At 41.0% G+C, this 26,304-nt stretch overlaps 1 protein-coding gene and 1 long non-coding RNA gene across 4 annotated transcripts in view; one reads left to right on the top strand and one right to left on the bottom strand.

Moving 5' to 3' along the window:
- The window catches only part of LOC125778337 (uncharacterized), a 178,286-nt gene that overhangs the window by 36,460 nt on the left and 115,522 nt on the right, over positions 1-26,304 (bottom strand). The window lies entirely within an intron of this gene.
- The window catches only part of LOC105228810 (netrin-B), a 590,578-nt gene continuing 586,254 nt past the window's right edge, over positions 21,981-26,304 (top strand). The window contains exon 1 of one of the 3 annotated variants that reach the window (XM_049455354.1): positions 21,981-25,631. In XM_049455354.1, the coding sequence (XP_049311311.1) occupies positions 23,978-25,631 (1,654 nt within the window). In that variant the 5' untranslated portion in view covers positions 21,981-23,977. The remainder of the gene's footprint in view (positions 25,632-26,304) is intronic. The other 2 variants (XM_049455355.1, XM_049455353.1) reach the window with 2 other exon arrangements.

Raw genomic sequence — 26,304 nt, 5'->3', positions numbered from 1 at the left:
ATTGCCCCAATGGATGATTTCTTTAATTGTGGTGCTATCACATATGCTGCTGCTGTGGTTGTTGTTGTAGCTATTGTTTTCATTTCAATTTGCTGTTGTTGCTGCACTTGAATTTATGCCTTCGAGTGGCTGTTTTGCTTTGTGCGCGTATGTGTGTGTGTGTTATGTGCAATTTACTTTTGTCTTTGTAGCACGACTCAAGTGCAATGCCGAAGAGCCTCTGTGCGGTGGCGGGGTGCGTGCACAAAACCGCTAAATCACTCATTTGTGTTTCATTTAAAATGTTTTGCTTTTCGAACCCGCACCCCCAGCGATGCAGCGACGCAAAGTGGTTTATAGATTATGCATTTATCATTTCGATTATATTCATTAATTCTTTCATTCCGATACCGTTGCAACACTCTGGGTCCATTGATCTCCTGCTGAATATTCAATTAGCCCGTTTCGGAGATTCCCTTTTCTTTCGTCGTTATTTGCTTGAGAGGTGTTGATTGTGGAAATTATGAACGCTCGTAAAAGCGAAAGTATTTAAACAGCCTTTTTCGTTAGATTTTTTGCTCTCCCTGCGAGGGTGGTTTAATTGAGTTTTCCCATAAACAATAAAGATTCTTCGAACTGATTAAGTATTTTACAGTTCCATTTCATTTTAATTGCGCTTTTCATTTGGGCCCCTTTTGTCGCACTAATTAAGTTAGTTTCTCTGCTCTGGTTGCGGTCGTAAATTTATTTAACCGTTATGATTCAATAGCGTGATTTTTATTTTTCAAACTTATCATGACAGACGTCTTCTTGATATAAAATAATGCAGTGAAACCGTTAAGCCCACAAAATCAGTGCTGCAAACCGGACAATTGGTTTACAACATCCATAGTATATTACCCTTGGAATATAATTGAAATCAGTAAAAATGGCAAGAAGTTGGTTAGAAGATTGGCATTCCGAATGCGGAAGCCATTTGAATACATATTTCCAAACAATTTGTGGCACGGTATCTTATTCTGATGGAACATCACTACTTGCTTCTTCGTGTTTTACTGTGATTTCCTCCTTAAAATGTTTCGAGAGCATATAATATTTGTTGTTGATTTCATTGCGAATGCCAAGGAGCATCCTAGTGTTTCATTGCTTCATTCTGGGAGAAAACGATCGATCACATCGGAATCGTCTAACGATAAACTTCTTTTTTTTTCTTCATTGGCATTATAGCTGAATTTACGCGCCGGTCGTTCTTCCTTTTCGCTGTTTGCGCCAATTGAAGATTCCAAGTGTAGCCAGGTCCTTTTTCACCAGGTGTTTCCAACGGAATGGAGGTCTTTCCCTTCTTTTGCTTCCGCTGGCGGATACTGCATCGAATACTCCCAGAGAAGGAGTGTTTTCATCCGATTTCGGACGACATGACCCAGCCAGCGTAGTCGCTGTCTCTTAATTCGTTGAACTATGTCAATATCTTCGTATATCTCGTACAGCTTATCGTTCCATCGACTGTGGCTTTTGCCATAGAACCTTTCTCTCGAAAAAACGTTACGCCGATTCATCAGATGTCGTCCATGCCACTGCACCAAGAGCAGGACGGGGATGATGAGTGATATGTAGAGTTTGGTCTTTGTTCGTAGAAAGAGCACTTTACTTTTCAATTTCGAAGCCGACGTGGTATGTTTTGTCTTGCCTTCACTTACTACCAGACTCATTTGCTTCGCTTTCTTAAAATCGACGAAGAGGTAGTATGTGTCGATTCTCTTTTCACGGGTATTTTTCAAGATAAGAGAATAAATAGTTGGCAGAATGAAGACGATTTTTGAGTGTATTAAGAGTGGTGATAAAAGGGCCAGGTTCCCAGAGATTTACGTATATGGTTTATTACTGTTATTGACACTAACCCAACGCACCAATGTTCAATGAAGGCTAGATATGTAAAAGAAAAAAAAAGGTGTTTCAAAGGGCACTTGCTTTCCAAAATATCATAAAACTATTTTAAGCCCACAGCTATTACAGGACCATAACGTTTATAGAATCTCAGACGTTTATTTCTGGGTGTTACACACTTCATATCAATCTTGGGGTGAATTAACTATATTAGCCTAACTAGCTGAGTCGATTTAGTTATGGGCTTTCTGTCTGTATGTACCTGGACTGGACCCTCCTTTTTTGAGATTTTGATATGAAATTTTGCGTACGTACTTTTTTTCTATAGAAACAGGTCATTTGTCAGAACCGCTAGTATTGGACTGCTATGGAATATAGTTTCTATACAAACCTATCGATAAAACTCAAGTCCTCGTATGGAAAACTTTTTTATTTGTCAAGTCATCTTCACGAAATTTAGTACAGATGTGTATTTAGGCAATGGTGCAATTTCTGGGGAATATTGGCCAGATCGGATCACTATAGCTTATAGCTTTCATAAAAACTGACTGATAAAACTCAGGGATCAGGTCTTTTTACAAACTTGTATGCCATTAGAAAAGCACCCGAGAAGGCTGTTATAGCTTCGGTGCGGTCGGAGTCAAGGCTTTTCTTGCTTTTATTCAATATCTGGGCTCTGAGGTTTCGAGGTTTAGTTTCAAATTCATGTGTATCAAAAATATCTGGCATAAACCACAAATAATTTGCACAGATGCCTTCAAAGTACGAGTACAACGCAGTAATATTTTGTTTTGATAAATGAAGTGAGAAATATTTTTTTCACAAAAACGTAAATAAAGTAGACTAAATCAATATTCTCCATCACTAGTGTAATCTTGCTAGTTTACGCCAAGCAATCAATACAATACGCCTCGTTTATCCTCGTTAAGGTGACTTTGACTTTTGCCAATATTATTATCCCCATTACACACATAAATCCACATGGACACCAGTAAGTGTGTGTTGGACGCCCACAGACAAGCGCCGCAATGCAGTAAATCACACATAATCAAAATATCTGTATCAAAGAATGTCGGACAACACAATTCAACACCTCCACATGTTTATTATATACCCCGAACCATACAAATAAATCAATTCGGACGAACACAAGCCAAACTAACCGACTAAAACGTAAAGAAAGACATAAAACAAAGCGCAAAGGAGCAATCAGACAAAACACGTACACGAAAACATATACACACAAAGAGTGGGATTACACACACACACACATACACACACGTAAATGGAAAAGGAAAAGAGAGCCGAAAGCCGCATAAAAAAAATTAAGACCAAAGTTGGGTTGAGGATATCGAAAATTAAAGCATCATTTGCACTAAAAGTGACGGGCGCTGCGGCTACCGTGCAACGCATATGTACACGAAAATAGCGTGCAACACACATACACTACAAACATAGCGTAAAACTCTCGGACAGCCGACAAAGGTGAACGGCTGAAATGGGTGAGCTGGTTGCATGTGTCCATGTGGCATGTGGCAAGTTGCTGCTGTTACGCGCGCCACAGTCGAAAAACCGAAACCGAAAAATCACCACCTTCAATTTATCGCCAACATCAAATCACTGCCAAAGGCTTATTACCAACGCGCCAACAACACGTCAGCACAAAATGCAACAACATAATCAGTCGCTGAGTGAGTTGTGGCAATAGTGGCGGCCAGCTTGCCGGGTTAGTTCGTTTCGTCGATTCGTTTGTCGGTTTGTTGCCTGTCTGATTGCTGCCAGTGGCATAAACAGCAGTTGAAAATTCCATGGTGAATTTGCTCCTCTTTTTGTGGTGCGCACTGCGAGTGACTGGTGCTGCGGAGTGGAGTAGGGGTGCTGCACTGTTTTTGGGTATAAATGTTGCGAAATTGCGGCAAATTCAGTTTCATTTTGGAATTTTCGGTGATTTTGCAAGTTTTGGTTTTCTTAAGTTAAGGAAGTGTTTCGAAATGGCGGAAAGGAGTTGATTTGAAATATTCTTCTCGAAAGTGCAGCAATTAGGGATAGGAAAGTGAAGAAAATTTTTAGGTTAACCTAACAATATACAAACTAACGTTATTGTTTCCCCTAAACTGACAATTATTCCGTTATCACCAGAAAACAAAAGTAGATTGGCGGACGTTTCGAAACGACAATGTCAGCATTGCAATTTGCCACAGGCTCTGGTAGAAATAACGTCATGGGCTGGTGGGAATATATGTTTTTGTAGAGTTGTAGTCGATTTAGTATTTTTGTACTGTCTTCCCCGAAAAATCTTTGTATATATCCGATTTCTTCTTTCTTTCAAAACTGCGCTCGTCAGAAATGCCTACCTAAAACTTTCTTCTGACATAAAATATAGTTCAACGATCATATACGTCCCGTTTAGGTGGTTTTCTGCTGATGTTACACGAATTTAACTGGTTCTAAAAATCTGTTGAATCTCAGAGTACAATAGTTGTAGTTACAGGGAATAGAGAAAGAGCTTTGAGAACTCCTCTCTCTCTCTTTCTCTCTCTTTCTCTTTAGTACTAAGAAAAAGGCCCTTTCATCAATATAATATTCGATTGGTGTTTTTATAACTTCTGGAAAAATATTGGTTTTGAAAACTCATAGAACATCCGAAACACAATGAGAATTTATATAGAGGTCCGGATTAATTAATATAATAACGGGTTTTGCAATAGGGACGCTACAAAAATAGATTAAAAGGGACAGCAAACGACGCATATTTTTTCCCGCTCTTTGGATATTTCTCTTCAGTAAGGATTGCCATATTATCATGAAAAGACATATGATCTAACGACAAGTCGAAATTATTAAAATTTACTACCGGAATTCGAAGTCAGTGGCCTCAAGTTTAAGAGGGCTAAGTTCAATTATGGTCGCCATAATTGTCCTGTTAGGTCAACAATTGAGCGTTTAGTAGAAGAATCCAAAGGCACAGTACAAAATGTTTCTGTGCCAGTGAGACAAAGAAGTGCCTGTAGAGAATATTGCTGCCGGTAGCGCATCAATTAAGGAAGATCTAAATCAGTTTCTTACACGTTCTCAAGCGTTGGGTATCTCTGTGAAGTCGTTGTGACGAATTGTGCGAAAAGATCATACATCCTTACAAGATCAAATTGACGTAAGAACTGAAGCCGCTTGACCATCAGAATCGTCGTGTGTTCGTGAATTGAGCTGAGCAACAACTTGAAAATGTTGATCGAAAAATCATCTTCAGCGTTGAGGCTCATTTCTGGCTGAATGGCTTTGTCAATAAACAAAATATGTGTTATTGGTCAGACAGCAATCCACACGTACTCCAAGAGTCTCCATTGGGTTCCGAAAAAATTACGGTTTCGTGCGGTTGGTGGGCTGGCACGTTACTATGAATGGAATTCGCTACCACTCAATGATAACTGAATATTTTTGACCCGAAATGGATGATATGGATTTGGACAATATATGGTTCCAACAGGACGGCGCCACAAGCCGATCGATTTATTGAAAACCAAGTTTGCTGAACGTGTTATCTCACGAAATGGCCCAGTCAATTGGCCCCCTCGATCGTGCGATTTGACGCCGTTAGACTATTTTCTATTAGGCTACGTAAAGTCTTTAGTCTATGACAACAAGCCAGCGACGGTTGATGAACTTTGTATGAATATCGATTGTGAAATTTCAGCAGTATCGGCCGATTTTTGCTTGAAAATCTTTGAAATTTAGTTCAGCGGCTGGACTTCTGCAAGCGTGCCCGTGGTAGGCATGCAAAGGAAATCGAGTTCCATATATAATGACATAGAATGTACTTTAACAGGAATAAAGAATTTCATTGACATACCAAATTTGTGTAGCGCTCTTGAAAATCCTTTTGACAGATTCCGGCCAAGATCTTTCTACACGGGTTTCGGGGAACGTTTTCAGAGTATTACGTTAGAGTCTAGCATCAAAAAAGTCTTTCACTGCTTTATTTGTTATTGTGGATGAAGGTTCTGACGTCCACAGTTGCCTGTAACGGTACTGGATTGATCAGTTCGTTACGAAGTACGTTTGGATTTGCTCGAAAAAAATTTCAGATTTTCTGCAAATCTTATAAAACGAATGATATACGAGTACGAGTACGTTTTGAATCTGATAATAATTTAGACGTTTGTTTCCAAATTGGTGATAAAAAAATTATTTTGTTAATAAGGAAAGAAATCTATCAGAAGAACATTTACGTGTTCTTTGCTCTGCTCTGTATCTTTTAACTTTTTTGTCGCCGGTGTAAATCAAGCGAGTAAAGTTTGCAAAGTAAGTGGTGAGGTTTAGTGGCGTTCAATCGAAATCCATAAGCGCCAAAAACTTCACATAGAAGTAAGACGACTTCATTTTTGTTGAATCTGATAAAAGCAAAGTGGGAAAGGCGCGTTGAGAAGACCAGTGGTCGTTGAAAATGGACGCCCATATAGATTCTGAAATACTTACACGTTTGTAAGTATGTGTGTTAGTAAGGACGAATGTGTGTACCAACTCGTTCGCTGTCGAGTTCATTTCTAACTAACAATACTGTCAGGCTGCCTTGCCACATTAGCCTGAGTTGCACAGGTGAGCTATTGTCGCAAAAGCGCTGACATTGCATGATTGTACTCGCAGACACACATACACTTTGACACACACATGCACATGTGACCGCTCTCTCGTCTATACATCCTATGTATATATTTATTGGTGTGATGTTGTGAACTCCCGTTTTTCAGCTTGAGTAGTTTCATGCAGCCGTTGGCACCGTTGTGGCATAGCTAAGTAAGCAAGGAAGCAGTCCACGCTTGCCACACGCTGCGACTAACGTTCTCTGCTCCATTTGTCTTCTGTTGCAGAACTATCAACTAAATAAATCATCATCATCAGCAGCAGCAGCAGCAGTTCAGGTGACCTGTCTGTCAGTCGCAGTGCAAGGAAGCCTGCTAACGAAGCAACCAGGTGCTGTTGTGGCGGTTGTGAGTTGAAAAGAACCGAAACCCAACAGAAAGTGATAAAAAGCAACGGCGGCAATTTTTGGTCAAAACATATTTGTCTTGTTGTCGCTACGAACAGAGGAAGTGTTGCATCTAATTGTTTTGGCCCAAAAGGCATATAGCGGCTTATTGCGCGACCCTGTAGGAAATTGAGAAAAAAATACCAAAGCTTTGGAGTTTGCATTCCAAAAATATAATATTTGCTCTTTATTTGACCTTGAAATCTTTCGTCATATTGTATAAGATTATATGGATGTTATGGTTTCTTACTATTAAATGACAGAAGTTAAAATAATGCTTTAGTTTAAAATACCTAAGTTCGGATGAGATTCCTCCATGCTCAGAAGGCTTTTTGTCGTTTGCAAAATTTTCTTCAGATGGCGCCTACGTAAGCGTTCCATCCTTACTGCGTGGACCCCTATAGGGCAACAGTCTCTTAAGAGCCCCACAACTAGGCAGAGGCTAGTCTTACTGTGGGAAAAAATCTCTTGCGATCGGCCTTAGCCAAAAGGCTTTTGCGACAGCGCATATACCGATGCTGGGCCAGAGCTGGCAAAGCTTCCTCGAAACCCAGCTATCAAGTAGTAGAAACCAAGAGAATGCTGGAACACCGACCCGCTCCGGATCTACCGTTAGTGGTTCTAGGATTCAACTCCTCGCTAGCTCATCAGCTTTACAAATTCTTGCGATTCCGCTGTGGTCTGGGATCCATACCAGTCTTATCACAAATACACTCGTTGTTATTGTTAGCGAAGTTAGGCACTCCTTGACCAACCCTGAGCGTATTGGTCACTTCTCTGAAAGAGGCTGCACTCCGGAGCGGTAAGTCTACTCAAATTCTGCGCGCTAGTTTTGTCTTAAGGATTAAACCAACCATTATTAAAAATTAATTTTTTACACTACAGCGGTCGTGACATTTCCTGACGAGTTATGTGTAAATCTGAATGTATTTAGGATAAGTTGGATACCTTGCTGGAACCAAGTTTCCAGAGAATGTATGTTTATGGCGAATCCAAAGGATTTGTATTCGAAGGTCAAGATCCGTTACTTATTACTGAACTTTAATCAGGCTGGCCCCGTACAAAATATCAAACGTAAAGGTCTAGTAAAAATAAATCTATCTGAAGGTTTTATTTAGCGTAGTTGGAAAGATTCGATTCCTTAGCAAAGATAGTAGTAATCATTTAAGGGCAGCTACGGACCATTAGTTGGGTAAACAAAAGCTTCCCAACCAATCTGTCGCAGCTTCTGGCTGATCTTTATCAATGTATGTATGTGATCTGGCGTGGAAGACAATTTCTCTTCTATTGGCTAAAGCTGTCTACTTCTGGGCTATTGCTTCCTGTAGACGGTCTATGACGGTCCGAATGAAGCAGCTTATGCTAGATTGTTGCCTGCGAATCTCACCAAACACATAGGAAACGTTTCTGACGTTTGTTTGCGTCAGTTCACCGTGATTCGATCACAAACGTTATCGCTTGACATTGTCTTAGGTGACTCACTTTTCATCAGCAGTAGTACTCACTGATGGGATTTCGTTCCATGAGATATTTTTGCGTTAACTTGTGTGGCACCTGTAAATCTAAACGGTTTTTTGTACAATGCTTAGGGTCTGGGCAATCGAAGCAGTGCTTACATGTTGGTTGGATTCGACGATTTCCATAATTTTAGCGATATTTTCGACAATTAGTCTTCCCTTCTTTGACATAAAAATTGCCGGACAGGATCGACGAAAGAAAAATTTCGTGTAATTAGTTGCTACAGTGTCAGGTCCATAAAAACTGTTCATATTTATATTTTCAGTCGCCTGACTTGCGGTTTCGCTTTCATCGAAGAAATCTGTAAACTGGGACAGGATCCCAGGCCAACAAGGTGAACTATCTGTATATAAAAAATATTCTTAGCTTAAATTCTATCTTGCTGAATAGAAATATCTTCGTGAGTCACTTTTTACTATAAGAAAACCCATTTGTTTCACTTAATTTTGTGACACACTGTGCCGTGCTTCGTATCCCATCGCACATTTGTTCTCATAAAAGTATAATTATGCAACGAGCTCCTGCTGTGCTTTGTGTCCTACACACGCACACACCCGCACAACCAAAATCCATCACACGGAACAGCGCCTTGCCGCATGCTTTCATAAAATTTCAATCATTAATGCGGTCATTACTGCGAAAGAACAACTGGACGGTTAGTTAGACCACTGCTGTGTAGCTTCTGGTTGCATAGCTATGCAAATGAATCTGCCTACCGGCACATGCCACATGCACAGATGTATGTTGTGTGTTGCATGCGAATGTACAAATCATAATTCCGGTGTCTAGTTAGCAGCACAGTTCAAAGCGCACATCAATCTCACCGAAGCGCTGGTTTGTTGGTCGCCGTCACCGCTGCTGTTGTTGTGCTGTTGCCACATTGTCGTGCGTTGGGGCACTGGCTAGTTGTGCGTCTAAAACGCCTAACGCGCTGTATTGTGCAACACACCGGCACAGCATGGCGGAGTTTGAGCACTTTTAATGAGCTGGAAAAATTGTGATGGAACTTTCAGCACCAAATATTGCCGCCAATGTTATGTCGCTGCTGTTGTTGCGGCGGCGGTGATGGCTGCTGCTGCCGTGGTTGGCCATAGTGTTTACCGTTTTTCCAGCGCACACTTGCGGCCTTTAACACATTCATGCATTCACGCGCTTTGTAGGCAGTCGCTTGCTCGCGGCATTTTCATTTGCTCGCATCCTTTTGGGGCAAGTAGTGTATTTAACGCGCTGCGTCCGGCCGATTGATGAGTGAATTGCCACCGCGAGCACTATTTGTTGGGGAATTTTAAATTTCAATTACCAACTGGTGTCGGGTTGTTGCATGTTGTTCGGTGTAAGCCGCTCGCATGCAATTTTTCCAATTTACAACTTGCTTGTGGCATGCCGCATGGCATTTACGCGCTTTATGTTTCAAAAATACTTCGCGCTGCGTATTTTTGGTATTTTCGCTTTGGCATTTTACCGTTATTCGCCGTTGTATACATTTTACGCGCATTTTTGTGGCATTTAAAGCGATTTCTTTCCAGACTTAATGATCAACAAAGCAAATAGCAGCGCTTCATTTGCTGTCATGTTGAGCAGCAGGCCACCACAACATGCTTCACATTTCACAGCTCATTATAGTGAAGCAGCGCCGTGCTATCCGCCAGCAGGCGTCATTTAAAGCCAAATAATCCGCTGTCTATTAAATCAGTTCATTAAATATTTTTCTCTTTCAACTACAGGCTTAAAATTGCCCTCGCGTGTAATTATTTCTCTCTGGCGCATCTCCTGTCATTACACCTGCATATGTATGTGTGTGCGTAATCAATATTTTTCGTGCTTAATCATAACCTCACTTTTTATGCAAATTTATTTTTGCTTCATTTATTTTTGTAAACACATGCGCTCGCTATCACATTTTCGAGTTCGTTTTGATCCGCTTTTCGCTGCTTCTTTTATGTCATCCTCCTCCTCCACCTCTTCCGGCTGTTTACATTAATTTCCATCATTTCAATCACTCCGCTTGGCATTTAATCACGTTAATTACTTTTGATTTACCTGTAAATTATATTTAATTGCCCGTTTCAAGGTCAGCTGTTGCGCGCTGTACGCTGTACACTGTTTACTGCTTTTACATTTAATCTGCGCAATTTGTTGCATAATTATAGGCTATGTGCCTTAAGCTGGCGTATCATGTGCGCGACCACGCACGAACTCACGCCTGTCGCGCTCGCTCGCTTGCCGTCGTGTTATCACAACAAAGCGTTATTTCGTCATTAACTGGCTGATTGAAATTCGTAATCGGTTGGCTTTTGAAGATTACACTTTGCTTGCGGGGTTCGCTTTTGAAAACGGAAGCTGTCAAATAAATCAGAAACAAGTTTTTTAGACATCAATCACCGCTTAGCATGTGATGTATGAATTAAAATTGAATTAATTGAGCGGAAAAATTGAAAGTGATATATGTAAGTATTATGTGTAAAAGCGTGATTATTGAAATAGTTAGTCACAATAATTTATTTTTAGTATTTTGGCAATAGGTTAGTGATGTCATTCATTTGGTCTTAAACAAATCGAAATCGAAAATTTGATTATTTTTTCGAAGAAGTCTTATTACTTTCCACCATTTTCACTTCCTAAGATCGAATATTTCTAAAAAATGTCATTGGAATCCTCTCTTTGATTTATTTAATCACCTTTATATCTAAGTATTACTTCGACCTTACCGTGGGGTCTCTTACGTTCTTTAGCTTTGCGAAACCGTGGTTAAGCCAAAACTTTTCACCGGTAATCTGGTGGTTGTGCTCGTTAAACAGCATCGATGACACCAATGCTGATATTAGAATCCAAGAAACCGGATATAATACATTAAGGATTGCAAAGGCATTCCCATATTCTCTCTCACGACGACTGCATGGATAGTTTAGACCATTACGTCGTGAAGATTACTCTTATTGACATCTTCTCCGCGCACATAACTACATCATAGGAAGCATGTGGGTCAGGCGAAGTCGCTGGGGAAAAGGGGTAGTAAGTTTTACACGCATGGATTGGAGCTCAAGGGAATGGTTGAAGGGCAGTTTTCCGTCGGGAGCTCTCAATCAACTCCTGATCCAGATTGCCAGACCACTGTAGTGTCTCTCCAGCTGAAGTGGGAGCCAACAATGGTCACTTCAACGAGGTGTGGATACCTTTAGGGATTCTTTCCTAACAGTGCTTTCTTTCATATTAAACTGGTCTGAAAATCATCAGAAACTTTAAGACTGATGAGCTTGCAAGAAAGTTCACTCTTTACCCTGTCTTTCTGCATTCGGGCGGTTGATCTATGGGCTTTGCGTGAACGCAGCAATCGTTGGTTAGTAATCAGCACTTGTGGAGGCCCCACAGTGAAACGTAAATTACCGCAATGATATTTGCGTTTAGAGACTTTCTCCTCTACTGTTCAGTTTTAACCCGACTAAGGTTGAAGTATCTCGGTTGTCATACTTTCTAGGAATCCGGCGAATTGACTTTATTTGATACTATTCGGCGATTTGTCATTATATAGGGTGGCGCAAAAATCAGAATATAATCAGAACATGCTATAAATTTTGCAATTGACCTCTAATGTTAGTTCTGTTTTGACATTTGTGTAGTAAACATATGCAAAATACACGTAAATAAACAGTTACATGATATCACATTCTCGACTTGATGTAAAACAATTTAAAAGACCAAATAAAAATAGCCCACAAGCAGAATCAAAGTAGGTATTTAATTTTTTAAAAAAGTTTTTCATTTTCCAAAAAAACATCGGAAGGTTATTTTTGCGCCACCTGTTTTATGGTCTGTTTGATCCAGTTCCAGGAATTCGGGGCATCACAAGTGACAGTTGTCTCTAGCTTTCCAAGTGGAATTATTTGTGGTTGCATGAAAAATTAGCCTAATTACCTAAGTTTCTGATAGAAAACCGTTAATTGGGCGAAATCATAATAGTTACTGTATTTTTCAGTGATCGGTTACTATTTAGACGATTGGTTGAAAAACGATGATAACCTCAAAAATATTCTGAAAAATTTATTAGAGCATTCATTAAATAATCTGGATATCTGAGACAACACTCCACTTTTCTTTAGCGGATCACTTATCTATGATAAACAGAACAAATTCTTAATTAAAATCTCTAAATTAATGAAGATATATTTAATATTTCTGTTTTAAGAAAAATCTGACCTAACGGGTGATTTTTTTGAGGTTAGGATTTTCATGCATTAGTATTTGACAGATCACGTGGGATTTCAGACATGGTGTCAAAGAGAAAGATGCTCAGTATGCTTTGACATTTCATCATGAATAGACTTACTAACGAGCAACGCTTGCAAATCATTGAATTTTATTACCAAAATCAGTGTTCGGTTCGAATTCGGTTTATCGACAAATTTTGTTCAGCGATGAGGCTCATTTCTGGTTGAATGGCTACGTAAATAACCAAAATTGCCGCATTTGGGGTGAAGAGCAACCAGAAGCCGTTCAAGAACTGCCCATGCATCCCGAAAAATGCACTGTTTGGTGTGGTTTGTACGCTGGTGGAATCATTGGACCGTATTTTTTCAAAGATGCTGTTGGACGCAACGTTACGGTGAATGGCGATCGCTATCGTTCGATGCTAACAAACTTTTTGTTGCCAAAAATGGAAGAACTGAACTTGGTTGACATGTGGTTTCAACAAGATGGCGCTACATGCCACACAGCTCGCGATTCTATGGCCATTTTGAGGGAAAACTTCGGACAACAATTCATCTCAAGAAATGGACCCGTAAGTTGGCCACCAAGATCATGCGATTTAACGCCTTTAGACTATTTTTTGTGGGCTACGTCAAGTCTAAAGTCTACAGAAATAAGCCAGCAACTATTCCAGCTTTGGAAGACAACATTTCCGAAGAAATTCGGGCTATTCCGGCCGAAATGCTCGAAAAAGTTGCCCAAAATTGGACTTTCCGAATGGACCACCTAAGACGCAGCCGCGGTCAACATTTAAATGAAATTATCTTCAAAAAGTAAATGTCATGAACCAATCTAACGTTTCAAATAAAGAACCGATGAGATTTTGCAAATTTTATGCGTTTTTTTTTAAAAAAAAGTTATCAAGCTCTTAAAAAATCACCCTTTAGTTTCGGTCAATCTTTTTAATAATAATTTGTCTGGCGATATTGTTGCAAGAAGCAAAGTGATGCACCTACATACTTTCTCGCAGTTAAAAAGGTTCACTTTACTTACTTAAATTATTAGGCGTGTCCTAAAATATTGAATAGAGTTTTTTACATTTCCTGGACCTCAAGTTTGGTTTTGATATCATGGGTGTTTATTCTTGGATATTGGCTAATAGAAAAAACAAGGCCTTCAAGAACTCGTCCTAGAGCCCATATAACTAATGGGATTTATGTACCCGAAGGTACAAGGCAACTTGCAAGTTGCAAAATTATAAAATGTTGGGTTTCTCCCGACCTTAGCGCTTCCTGACATGTTTAATTATACTATTTGGTATCGAATTTTCGACCACAGTAGTATCGATTTTGGGTGTCAATCACTAGCTGAATTTTCAACATATACACGGTTTGATCCAAAATAGCTAATAGAGTGGGCGCCGGGGTCTGTTGCGCGGTGCTTGATCGCAGGCGACCCTGCAAGCTGCCGGAAATATACCAGAATGCTGCAATTGCGTCAAAGAATGTTCTTAGAAGTAGGGAGGCAGTAGATACATTATAGTGGTTACCGAAAAGCGGTTGTATATATTGGTTATAGGCTACTAGGGAATTCTGGGCAACGAAATAGCCATTCGCTTGGTTAGCGCATCAGTTCAGGAAAGGCACAAGTTGCTTATAATGCTCTAATGAAAATTCCGTAAGGGCTGAAGAAGGATCAGTGTGAGATGGTTCGTTTTAAAGGCACGCGGGTTTGCCAAGATCATGTGCAAAGGAACGGAAGGAAAACACACCTACTTTTTACTCGTACTGTCTCGGTCACAACTTACCTTACTATCATTATATGCTTGAAGGAAACACTAGAATACCTTCCCTTATTTATAACTCGGCTTTGATATTTTGGAGTTTCGGAATTCAAGGGACTAGATGAGGTATCAGACCCAGATATCAAGTTTCTATTAAACTTCAAAAATTGACGTTCTACACGGCGTAAAGTTGAGCTCCTTTTAAACTGGACCTCAATCTGGCATTATAAAGGACCTGCAGGTGTATGTGGGACATGGTAGCCAGCCAGTATTACTTATCCTAACCGAGTTTCGTTTTTGGGCTTTCGTTTAGAAAAATAAATTTTACGAATCCAGGTCGCCTTTGTATCACCCTAATGTTCATATGTCTGTAAAATCATATTTACAACTTAAATAATGGTTTCTTAGAGAAAGATATCATATTAATTAAAAATATATGTATGTAAGTATGTATGCTTGTACATATGGAGGCCTGTGCCAATCTCGGTCTGTCATCAGAAACAACTTGATTTCGTGGAAAGCAGAGTTCCACATATGAAAACCAAAAAGTGAAAGGCTGAAAAGTGAGTGACAATGAAACCGAAACCAATTGTAAATTAACAAAATCAAGTAATTTTGATTAAAATGTACTGATAAAAGATCTTTAAGCTGAAGAAATTAAAGCGTCTCGACACAAACAAATAAGTGTTTACGAGAAAGACACACAGCCGCATGTAAACAATGAACGGAGGTGAAAAAGGAATGTGCAAGAGAGTTCGGATGAAAAATGGGCCATATTAGTTTCGACCTGCGCAGCGCGCACTTGCCGAATGTTGTTGATAAAATAAACATAAAAAGATTAAATTAAAATTCCATTACTTGCAGCAACAAAGTAGAAGACGTACATTTTCATATTTTCGTAGCGCCGGGAGGAGGTTGGCTCCATGCGAGCTGTTGAGTCTTGAGCGAAACTCAATTTCATGCTTAGTGAAATAAACAAACATACATATTTACGAACTGTACAGGTATGTGTGCACGTATTTATGTAAGTCAGCAAGCAAAAAGGGCAGCAAAATCCTACAAAAACAGCTATGAGGGGGATACGCAGGAGTCATGCCACAAATATGACAGAAGAACCGTTAAAGAAAAAAATAGCTATGTATGTATGTGAAGGCAGGGGACAGACCTTAGCTAGTTATTAATATTTATAAACAAAGATTATAAATAAAACATAATTCACTTCAAGTGCGCACAGGCAGACGGACGGACAGACAGACAGGTCGCCACAAATATCCGCCAACAAATACACAAACAGGTTTTGCAGTCTGAAATATCGGCGAACATATTGAAATATGTGCATATGTATGTGAATACCACAAGAACTCTGTAAACTGAAAAAAGATTAAAAAAAAAATCACAAATACAAACAAATCGCTTTGAACACCCACACAAGTGGCAAGAAGCGATATTTTAAATCTTCACCTTAAGTCGAAAGGCAGCGCAGTGTACAATCATCTTCGAGGCAGGGCTATACAGAGCGACCTACAAAGCAATAGCCACAGGAACAACAACTACAACACAGTAGTGTTTAATATCGACCGCAGCGAACACAAACTGTAATGTCAGAAGCAATAAATCAGTGGGCTAAATATGTCCCTTAGTCGGCCGGACAGACGGCGTTGGAAAAGAGAAAAAGACACGCGTCCACACAAACACTCTTATACACTTATATAGAGATATACATGCATACATACATATATTTCGAAAGGAGTTGGGTTTATGTGAATAGCGCTTGCGGTGACTAGGTCACTTCTGTCGTATGAAGGGAAATAATTCATTAAGTTTTGTACTTATGGTCTGTGGGTATGCCCAATATGAACTTTGCGCAAAAGCATCGATACGGTTGACCGCAAAAGCGTATACCAGGAGTCGTAGAAACAAAGGAGAATCATAACGCCAAATATCTTACTTAAAACCTTTTTACTGACGATTTCAGTCACAACTTTAGTTCAGTAATACCCAAATGTTACTCGTGGTCCAAGCCAAAATCGACGCTTTGAGAACACACCACTGCTAATACTATTGAGCTGCCCTGAGCTGCTACTGGAACAAATTTCATAACCTTCACTTTCAGTAAAGTTGAACGTCATCAGTATTTTTTCGAGGAGAAACACGAACACATTAGAAAAAATGAAAGGTGTGATTTTGAAAACTCTAATTTTCAAATGTTCTGAACCATGATAATCTTTGAACATCATAAAATTTATGACGTAAATGTTCAAACTCTTGTTACTACCAGCAAAATGTATTATATGTCATGCTTAGTAGAAGAGGAAGTACTCGAAAAGGCTGCAGGCTTTCATTTCAAAAATGGAGTCTGCTTATAGAGAGAACTGTAGCAGCACTTTATGAGCAGTTTTCATAGACAATATTCTACCAGAACCTTGCTTGAAGCAGCACAGCTCTTTAGGAACTTTAAGAAGGATAGTCCGATACCATGATTGTAATTGATGTCATTAGAACCAAAACCCATTTATTGTCATCGAAGAGTTAATTTTGCATAGCAGTTTGTAGCAATGACCTGTTGGATACGGTCCTAGAACTACCTATCCCGTTTCCATAAGATCGCAACCCGTTGGAACACATTATTTTGTAGACTTGGTAAGTTTTAAGTTAGATAAACTTCTAAGAGAAACATTCGAGATTAGATTTGTAAGAGAAATTCGTCTTTTTTGATTCATGTCTTCCCTGACGGTCGAAGAGGTTTGAGTGTTTAGGTCGACTTTCACTCTATTGAAATATGGATGGTTTTCGTCAATAACCTATAAGTATGTCTTCACATATCGAGAAAAATCTTAAGGTGTAAATGCTTGACATTTTCTTAGTTGACCCCAAAAATTATAGGGTGATCTATTTTGAGGTTACCTACTTTTTTACTTCACAGAAAATTCAAATTTAATGGAGAATGTTTATTATCATTCCAAAGAACATTCGTTGGCATTTATTTTTTGGAGATTACCTGTTTGAAATGTTAGCCGTTTCTCTGATGGTCCATCCGTTGAGTCTAATTTCAATTGCAATGGTAACGCGTGCTGTTTTGCTCCAAGGTCTGAATCGAAGCCGGTTTGACCATAGATTTTAGAATTTACATATACCCACAGAAAAAAGTATAACGGTGTGTTACCATACGATCTTAAGGCCAATCGACCATCCCAAAATGTGAAATTATCTGCACATTTGTTGAAACCAAATGCCGTCGAGATCACGAGTTTTACTTTCTGGCCTCAAATAGTCAGTTATCAAGCCGCGATAACGGTCGCCTTTCACGGTTACGTTCTCAGCGGCACAACTTTTTCAAGAAATACGGGCCGATGATTCCACCGGCCCAAAAATCATACCAAACCGTGTTTTTTCTGGATGAAATGGCAGTTTTTGAGTCTTTTCAGGTAGCTCTTCGTCCAAATGCGGCAGATTTGCTTGGTGAACAAAATTTAGCTCGAAAACTTCAGATCTTCTTGGAACTTTTCAAGAGCCTATAGAGCGAAGCGATGTCGCTAGGAAAGTTCGGGTGGCTTCAGTTCTGCACAAGCTGTATTTTGTACGTTTTCAATTTAAGATCTCAATGTAAAATGCACCTAGTCGTTTCATACGTCAGTCCGAGGAGCTATGAACGGCGCCGAATCGATTCTCCACGGTCTATATATTCTTCACTGCGTGTTAGAGGTAGTCTTTTCTGTCGAATATTATCCAATAATTAATGTTGGGTCTAAAGATAAGTGATGGGTAATGGTATTGCGAATAGTACGCTAAGTAGGCGTAACTCTTTAGGAAATTTACCGTTGATAGCCGGGCTGGCCCAGATTTTTCTTTTAACTACGGTTTGATGTTATTTGATTCTCTGCCGGGCTCTAGCCGTATACTAATTCTCTCTTACAAGAATAAAATAAATGAAAATGCATCGAAGTATTTTTTAATTTTTCCACTTCACTGGTATTTCCAAAGCCAAATACCCCTCAAAAGCACAAAAAAGAATACGCCAATAAATAGTAGTTAACGAAAGTAGTGTCTGAGAGTATGAAATGACCTGCGAGTGTATTAAAAAGGCATTACAAATTGCCGTCTAACAACACAGTTCACTGCAACTGCGCCTCTCATTCATTCATTCATTTAAAATATCAATGTTTGTACTCTTGTGACCAGTCGCCGTTTCGCCTGCTCCGTTAGTCAGCCAGCCTTGGCATTTCCTTCAACGACAAAATATTTAACGGTGAATTTCTGACCGTTTCGTCGAAAAGTCAACAGTGAATATTTCAACTAAAACGAAGACTCCTCCTTTCCCTTACACGCGTTCCACCTACACACACAACGACAAACACGAACTTGCGGCGCGGCAAAGCGAGCGTATCCAAAAGCAATTGCGCGGTCTCGCCTGCCGGGCTTAGTGAGTGCGGCACTAGGCAGCATGCGGCACTAGGCAGCATGCGGCAGCGAAATGCGGTCAAGCAATGAAATTCTATACGGCAGCGCGCGACGACTTCCACGGCTATTACTAACCGTACGACGGACAATGCTTATTGATATTGCTGGCACAAGCATATCTTCCGGAGATAAGCGATGCAGATAAGCGGCGCAACAAATCGCCAAGGTGTGAAGCTGCGTCAGCGTGTGATGCGTCAGTGTTCATCGGCGGCCGTTGTGACTGCCATTCAGCAGGTCTTGGTTCGTTGGTTGGGGTCGCGTGCGCGCTGCTGCTTGGCGTGAAATTATTAACTGTCCGCTTATATTTCGAAAAAATAAAAAATGCAATAATTCAACGGAATAAAGAAATGAAAATATGTGTGTATATTTGTAGTTGTGCTTTAGCTTCTCTTGGCTGCTGTTTGTTTAATTTTTGCTCTCGCCCAAAAACGAATTTGAATAATTTCTTTTGCCCGCCTGTTTGTTTTGCGTTGCGTGCCGCGGCAGCAAATCCGTCGGCGTCTTCGTTGGTGCTACCTGATGCGTAACATTTAATTTTCGGCTCGTCCACGTTACTTGTGGGCGCTGCCGCACGTTTTTTAACCTCAGCTTTGGCATATTGTTGCTTTGATTACGTTCGCCTATTGAGCTAAAATGACATCTCCTCTGAACGTGCTAAGATTATAAAATGTCCGATTTCCCTTTGGAAGGTAAAAATGTATATTATGAATTTCAATCTGCTTTGCTGGTGATAAATGTACCGTAAAATATTAAATTCGAATTTTTCGTTTTGCCCTGAAGTTTGATGATGTTAGTCAAAACTATATAGGGTCAATATTTTTTTACTGTTGAAAGTTTATTTGAATTTATAGAAGAGGTAGTTTCAAATTTCAGACTCCAATTAAATAGGTTTTATTATTCCATATTTGTAGTTTATCAGTTCAGTTAATTTTTCAGAGATTTACATTTTACTAAATATATACTTTCTATTCAGAAGTTGATTCATTCTTCTTATAAAGTCCTAGTTGGATTTTCAGGTATCTTCGCTGGCAGTGTATGAGACAAAGACAGTATTTTCCTGTGATGCTGAATTTATCATGCGTTTCAGTATGAAATCTTTCAGATCTCCATTTCCTCTGTGGTTGTCTTAGGTTTCCTTTGAGTTTAATATGGTTTTTTGTGGAGCGGAAAATAATAAGATCAATAAGTACTATCGTTTGGTTTCTGGGCTTTCTGAAAGTTGTCTGTGGAGAGTTAAAGATCAAGAAATTTGGCTAATTTCTTCAAAAATATTTCTTGGAAAAAATCTTTCACGGACAGGCTTATGTAACTTTTTTGCCAGGGAAACATTGCTAAATATGATGAAATTATCATTGTGAATTTAGACCCTAAGCATTTCTTGTGGAACTGGAGAGTGATAAAGTATACCTCCAAGCTCCTACAGCAATTTCTATCAAAAGTGTGTAGGAATTTTGTGTATTTCTGATCTACCGGTTTGCATATGACTTTTGTAGTTTAGCATTCCGTTAGATCATTCCGTCGAGTTTTGACATTCCTTGCCATGCTTCTGTCCAGATCGTCGTAAATACAATGCATCATAAATACATTTGTAAATGTTGGTCACGGTTTCAAATGACAGCCGTAGCGGATTCTTGGCCATCTCAGCCTTTAGCTCATTGCTATTGATGCCTTTGTGAAGCTGCTACTGAAGCATTAGAGGCTGTCCACCCCATTGTAGTACCGTAGAGTAGAATTGGTCGTACCTCCAAAACAGAATTTGAAATACAGGCCGTGCCATAAGCAGAGGTTAAGAGAGAATGGCATCTTATTTGGATTATCTTGCTAGAGTGGAATTCTCACGAAGGATTAGTACTTCAGATTGGATTGAAGGAAGCAATAATGTTTTTAAAAATTACTGTGTATCACAAGGCACTGTCCTATAGAGATTAGGTTAGGCTAGGTCGTAGGATTAATCCTCGCGCGAAATGAAGGGATTAATTACACTGGGAATGCTGTGAATATTGATTCTTCGTGACATCCATAAACTCCCAAAAATAGACCATCAGATCCTTATAAGTGTATGAATTTCCCACAAATTTCTTAAGGACGGTTAGACATTTCAATCATATTATAGCAGACGCTGGGCAATAGGAAGTGACAAGATGGTTCCGCCTCGCCTTCCTCTAAACAGACAGCTTTGGCGAAAAACGTTCGACAAGATGTTTAGCCCAAATGCATGTGGACCCATTGGATAGTGTCCAGTCAAAACACTTCTAATTGCGGCAAGATTGACTTTGTTAAGAGCAGGTATCTCAGAGGACCTTTTACGGTTCACTCTGGGCAAGAAGGATCTCGCACCTTCAAAAGTTATATGAGTCAGAAAATTAGTTCGGGGAATACGGAGTGAAATAGTATCCCATAGGCAATCGACTCCCAAAATATGTGCCAAATGCGAAAAAATAGCTAATTGAAACTTCCTACAATTTAAGCCTCTTCAAGAAGATATCGATTATTATTCATATAAAGTTTTATATAGGAAATAAAGGATTACCATATGTATTTGCTGTTTAGTTAACTATGAGAACGATTCATAAAATATGACACCTCTTACGATGCTTTTGCTCAATGGAATTATAGTCTTCTTCTTTTTCTCATGAATTTGAAAATTTTGTTCCTTAAATTGGAATTATTCTTCGCATTTATTTATTGTTTCCATACATACTTATTGTAATTTTGTATAAATACATATTTACTTACAATGTTTCGACACAAATGTTGCCAACCAAATGTTGGTAAACAATTTATTGGGCAACAAAGCGAACACCTGATGCTGCGCGCCACATCTGCTGAGGCGATTAATTTGACTATCTCACCTACCGTTTGCGGAGTAATGCGTTCCACATGAATGAAAACCGGCCGGTCGTTGAGTTGATGATGCTAGCACCAATGTTGCTGAGCGCACACAACGCCGACTGTCAGCAACATTAACAAAATGCTCTCTGCGTACGCAGTAAACATACGAAAATAAATTAGCCGAATTTACACTGCTACGAGCATTAAGTAAATCAGGCGAGAGCTGCAGCCAGCAACCACCACAATCAGCACATTTCCCACCTTCAATGCGCTCGCCGCTTGTACTTTGTTATTTTCGGCTGAGCCACTGAGCGCACACACCAAACGAATCGCCCAACTGTTGGAAAGCAAACAAAACATTCGCATGCCTCAGTACAAAATCAGCTCTCGTCACGTACAGAACGAAAAGTGAATTTACAGTGAAGTCAAAGCGGTTCGTGGTCGTTGTTGTCGTCGTTTGAGAGTATGTTTTATGTACGGTGAATGTGTTATTACGTTGCCGGTAAAACGAAGCGCAGTTCGTGGTGTATTATTAGAAGGAAGTGTGTAACGAAACGAAACGAGTAATAGACGACGCGTTGAAGCGAGTACCGGAATCGGAAATAAAGTGTAGTGTAAAGTGTATTGTAGGCTTTAAAGAATCATCAAAGCAACAACCACCCACCGACAAAAGAGGGTGAGTCCGTGTGCGCGTGTGTATGTTTCATTCAGTTGTGGTGCCAAAGGAAGGAAGTGTGGTGAATTTTGAAATATATCAAAAGCTATACAATACACAGGCAACGCATAGCACCTCGCGTGATAGTTAACAGTGGCGTGGCGTGTCGTGTAAGTGATTCGGCAGCCGATTGCTGCTTGTACTTAGCCGAAAAATAGTTGGTTAGCTGCTGCCTAGGCTACGGCTACGGCTACTAGGCAAACTGGTCCATGCGTGCAGATAATTAGCAAACGCTTGCACGTTCGCAACGTCAGAAGAACGTCAGCAGCTGACCGTGTTGGACCACTGACACGGCAGCTCCAACGACCCCACTGTGGGTAGTCCAAAACAAAGTCGCTACCATAGGAAAGTGCTTAGTGTGAACTAAAGAATTAAATAAAAAATATTGGCAAATGTTGTTATTGTTGTGCGTGCGAAGTAAGCGCATAAATAGGCGTCAGTTCGCCTGTCAGTTATTTTTGTGTCGTCTTTTTTGAACCTTCAATCCGTTCACATAACGGACAGCTGTTGCGCGTGTTCGTGTGCGGCTCTTGGCTATTTTGGTATTCCGCGCCGTCAACGCCTGTTGGCCGTCTGGTCGCGCGGCTAGACCAGCGACACGGTAGACAGTGTGACGCCGAGACCCAGCTAGCGCTTGCATTGCCTTAACGAATGTTGTTTTTGAGTTGAGTGTGTGTCGCGGCAGCGGATAATTTATGAAAGACATACACACGTCCCTAGATTTGTACATACTTTAAGTGCGCGAAAGGAAGAGCGTCTCGTGGCGTGTCTCGAAAAATTAATCACCCAACAACGCGCGCGTGGGCTACGACTGATAAGCGACGTGTGTTAAGTCAATCACAAAAGTGATATTTCACAGCGAAACGAAAAGAAGGAGGGCAAATACGACACGCGCGCTGATGGAAAATTCGCACTGAGCTCGCCACCGTCAGTCTGGCTAAAAACTCCCGCAGTACTTAGGCTTCTACAACACGAACACGTCTATGCAAATTGGCTGAGGTGCGCGAATTTTTTGTTGTGGCCTGCAAATTCAGATGCGCTAACGCAGAGGTGCGAATGAAAGCCGGCTCGAGCTCGTGGACAACACAATTTTTTTGCGTTTCTTTGCAGCGCGCATTAAGTGCAACGGCTTGTAGTGCATTCCAGCGTTGGTACTCTTTTCGTGTCACAATTTTTTTTTGCGCTATATTTGCTGCGGTAGACGCCGGTTCCGCACGCCGCAAAACCCCAATGGGCAATTAAGGTGCAAACGTGTTGTCATTTAATTAAAAATTAAAAATTCTACTAGAATACAAATTGGCCGGAGGATCGGTCGGTTGTCTGTACGTACGGGTAGGTCCACAATTGCATGCAGCACGTGCTGTGGTTGAAGAGTGGACCCGCGCTCTGTGTTGAAGGCAAATTGCAAAAAAACGAGAATAAATAGAAAAAATACAATAAAAACAACACGACAACGTAGCATATTGCTAATAGGAAGTATTGCAAGTGTTAATCGGTCGCGTGTGACTTGAATACGTGAAACGCGCACAGCTCGTACGTTTGCATGCAACACGACTGAGCAGCTAAATTGCTAAAAATTATAAGCAGAAAACATTGAGTAATGTGTACGCGCGCAAACATGACGAAGACAAAGGCCGCAGCCCCACATAACTACAACAAAGATAACAATAAAGCATACCATAGACGCTTCAGCGTCTTACACAACATGCCAGCTGTCATCTGCTTGTGCATTTGTATGCTCAGCTATGCGCTGCAACCCATCAGCAGTGTTGCCGCCGCCGTCTCCTCCTCCTCCTCTTCGGCGCATTCCGACAGCGACCCTTGCTACTTCGAGGACAAGCCGCGCAAGTGTTTGCCCAGTTTCGTGAATGCGGCCTACGGTAATCCCGTGCAGGCGTCCAGTGTTTGTGGCGCGAGTCGGCCGGAGCACTTCTGCGAAATCAATCGCGATGGCACGCTCAGCGAGTGCAATGTGTGCGACAATAGCCGTGCCGAAACGCGTTTTCCCGCTAGCGCCTTAACTGATTTGAATAATCCCAACAATGTGACTTGTTGGCGTTCGGCGAGCGTGCCAGTGCCGGCCGATGTGGATACCGCACCACCGGATAATGTAACGCTCACGCTGTCGTTGGGCAAGAAATATGAATTGACCTATGTAACGTTGTCGTTCTGCCCGAAATCGCCACGTCCCGACTCATTGGCCATTTACAAGAGTTCTGATTACGGTCAGACCTGGCAACCCTTTCAGTTCTACAGTTCACAATGCCTGAAATTTTATGGACGACCGGATCGCGCTAAAATCAGCAAGTTCAATGAGCAGGAAGCACGTTGCATAGATTCGCATCGTGATGGCAGCACCAACCGGTTCGCATTCAATACACTTGAAGGTCGTCCCTCGGCCAATGACTTGGATGCATCGCTTGTACTGCAAGATTGGGTTACCGCCACCGATATACGCGTTGTCTTCCATCGGCTCGAGCTACCACGTGAGCTGGCAGCGGCGCAGGCAAAGGATGCCGCCAAACCAGCTGCGAACAGTTTTAGCGATGAGATGGGCAGCAGTCAGGAGGACGAAGACGACGAAGATGAGGAGTATGACTACAATCTACAGGGCAACGATAGCACATATGAAGATGAAGACTATGCTGCCGAACCCAAAAAGCATTTGGAGTTGGATGATGATAATTTAGATTTAGACTATCCAAACGATGGCGGCATCAGCATCGTGCCAGAGGTCAAGCGTTACAACAACAAACCAAAACTGACCGCCTATGAGAAACATTACCAAGCCAAAACAGCGCTTGCTGCAGCTGCGGTCGCGAGCACCACAAAAGCGGATACCGCAACATTGGACAAACATGCGGTCGGCAGTGATGGCAAAGTAGCGCCTAAGCCTACCACCAAGGATCTATTGTCCATTTCACAACATTATGCCGTCTCGGATTTTGCAGTTGGTGGGCGCTGCAAGTGCAATGGACATGCCTCCGAGTGTGTAGCCACAGTGGGACCGAATGATGTGCTACCGCGCATGTATAATGCTGGCGATGACTTCGATGGCACTGGTGTTGCGCACACCAATAGCAACCACAATAGCAACAACAACAATAATAACAATGCCAATGTGAATGTCAAGTTGACAATGACGTGCGCTTGCAAGCACAACACAGCCGGACCGGAATGTGAACGTTGTAAGCCATTCTACTTCGATCGTCCATGGGGACGTGCAACGGACACCGACGCCAATGAATGCAAAAGTAAGTGGAATCGCTTTTTTCTTTGCTACTTCTTTTTTGTTTTTGGTTTTTGTACTCACATACTGTGCATGTCCATGAATATATTCTACGATGGCACGACCACTGGATGCCGATAGTTAGATGAATGAGCTCACAAGTAGCTCAGGGATGTGTGTGTGCGTGTGTGTGGCTCTCATAGTGCTTGGCAGTTTAGTCGGGTTCAAGTGTTTCGTACAGTGTGTGTTGGTATGTCTTTTAATTGAATTCAGCTGAGAGTTTGTTAGGCATGAATGGCAAAAACGTTCGATAAAAGCGGCGACGGCGGCAGTTTGGCTATGAAGCGGTTGTTGTTCGACTATCAAGGCAAGGCAAGCCGCTAAATCATTGCACAGCATGAAGAGTGGCGTATGAGGTACAGTGCTGGCACATTGTTGGTGATTTACAGTCGGTTCTTCTATGGTAGTTATAGGAAGCAACGCTGAGTGTAGTCCTCGATATATACGTATATAGTATGTACGTGTTGTTCGCTGTGTCGCCGCCCAAAAATTTATGATGTGAAAATGTTCGTTGTCTCCTCTTTTCGCCCGGTTGTGGCAAGCCGATTGACGCTGATGGAGCTTTAGTTAGTTTTGTGGGTCGCAGTTAATGGCTCTGTCGATACAAATGGGCGAAAAACTGATTAGCAGGTTTCGAC

Source organism: Bactrocera dorsalis, chromosome 4, assembly GCF_023373825.1.
Source record: "Bactrocera dorsalis isolate Fly_Bdor chromosome 4, ASM2337382v1, whole genome shotgun sequence".
In the NCBI taxonomy this organism is placed as follows: domain Eukaryota; kingdom Metazoa; phylum Arthropoda; class Insecta; order Diptera; family Tephritidae; genus Bactrocera; species Bactrocera dorsalis.
This window is presented reverse-complemented; position numbering and strand designations above follow the sequence as displayed.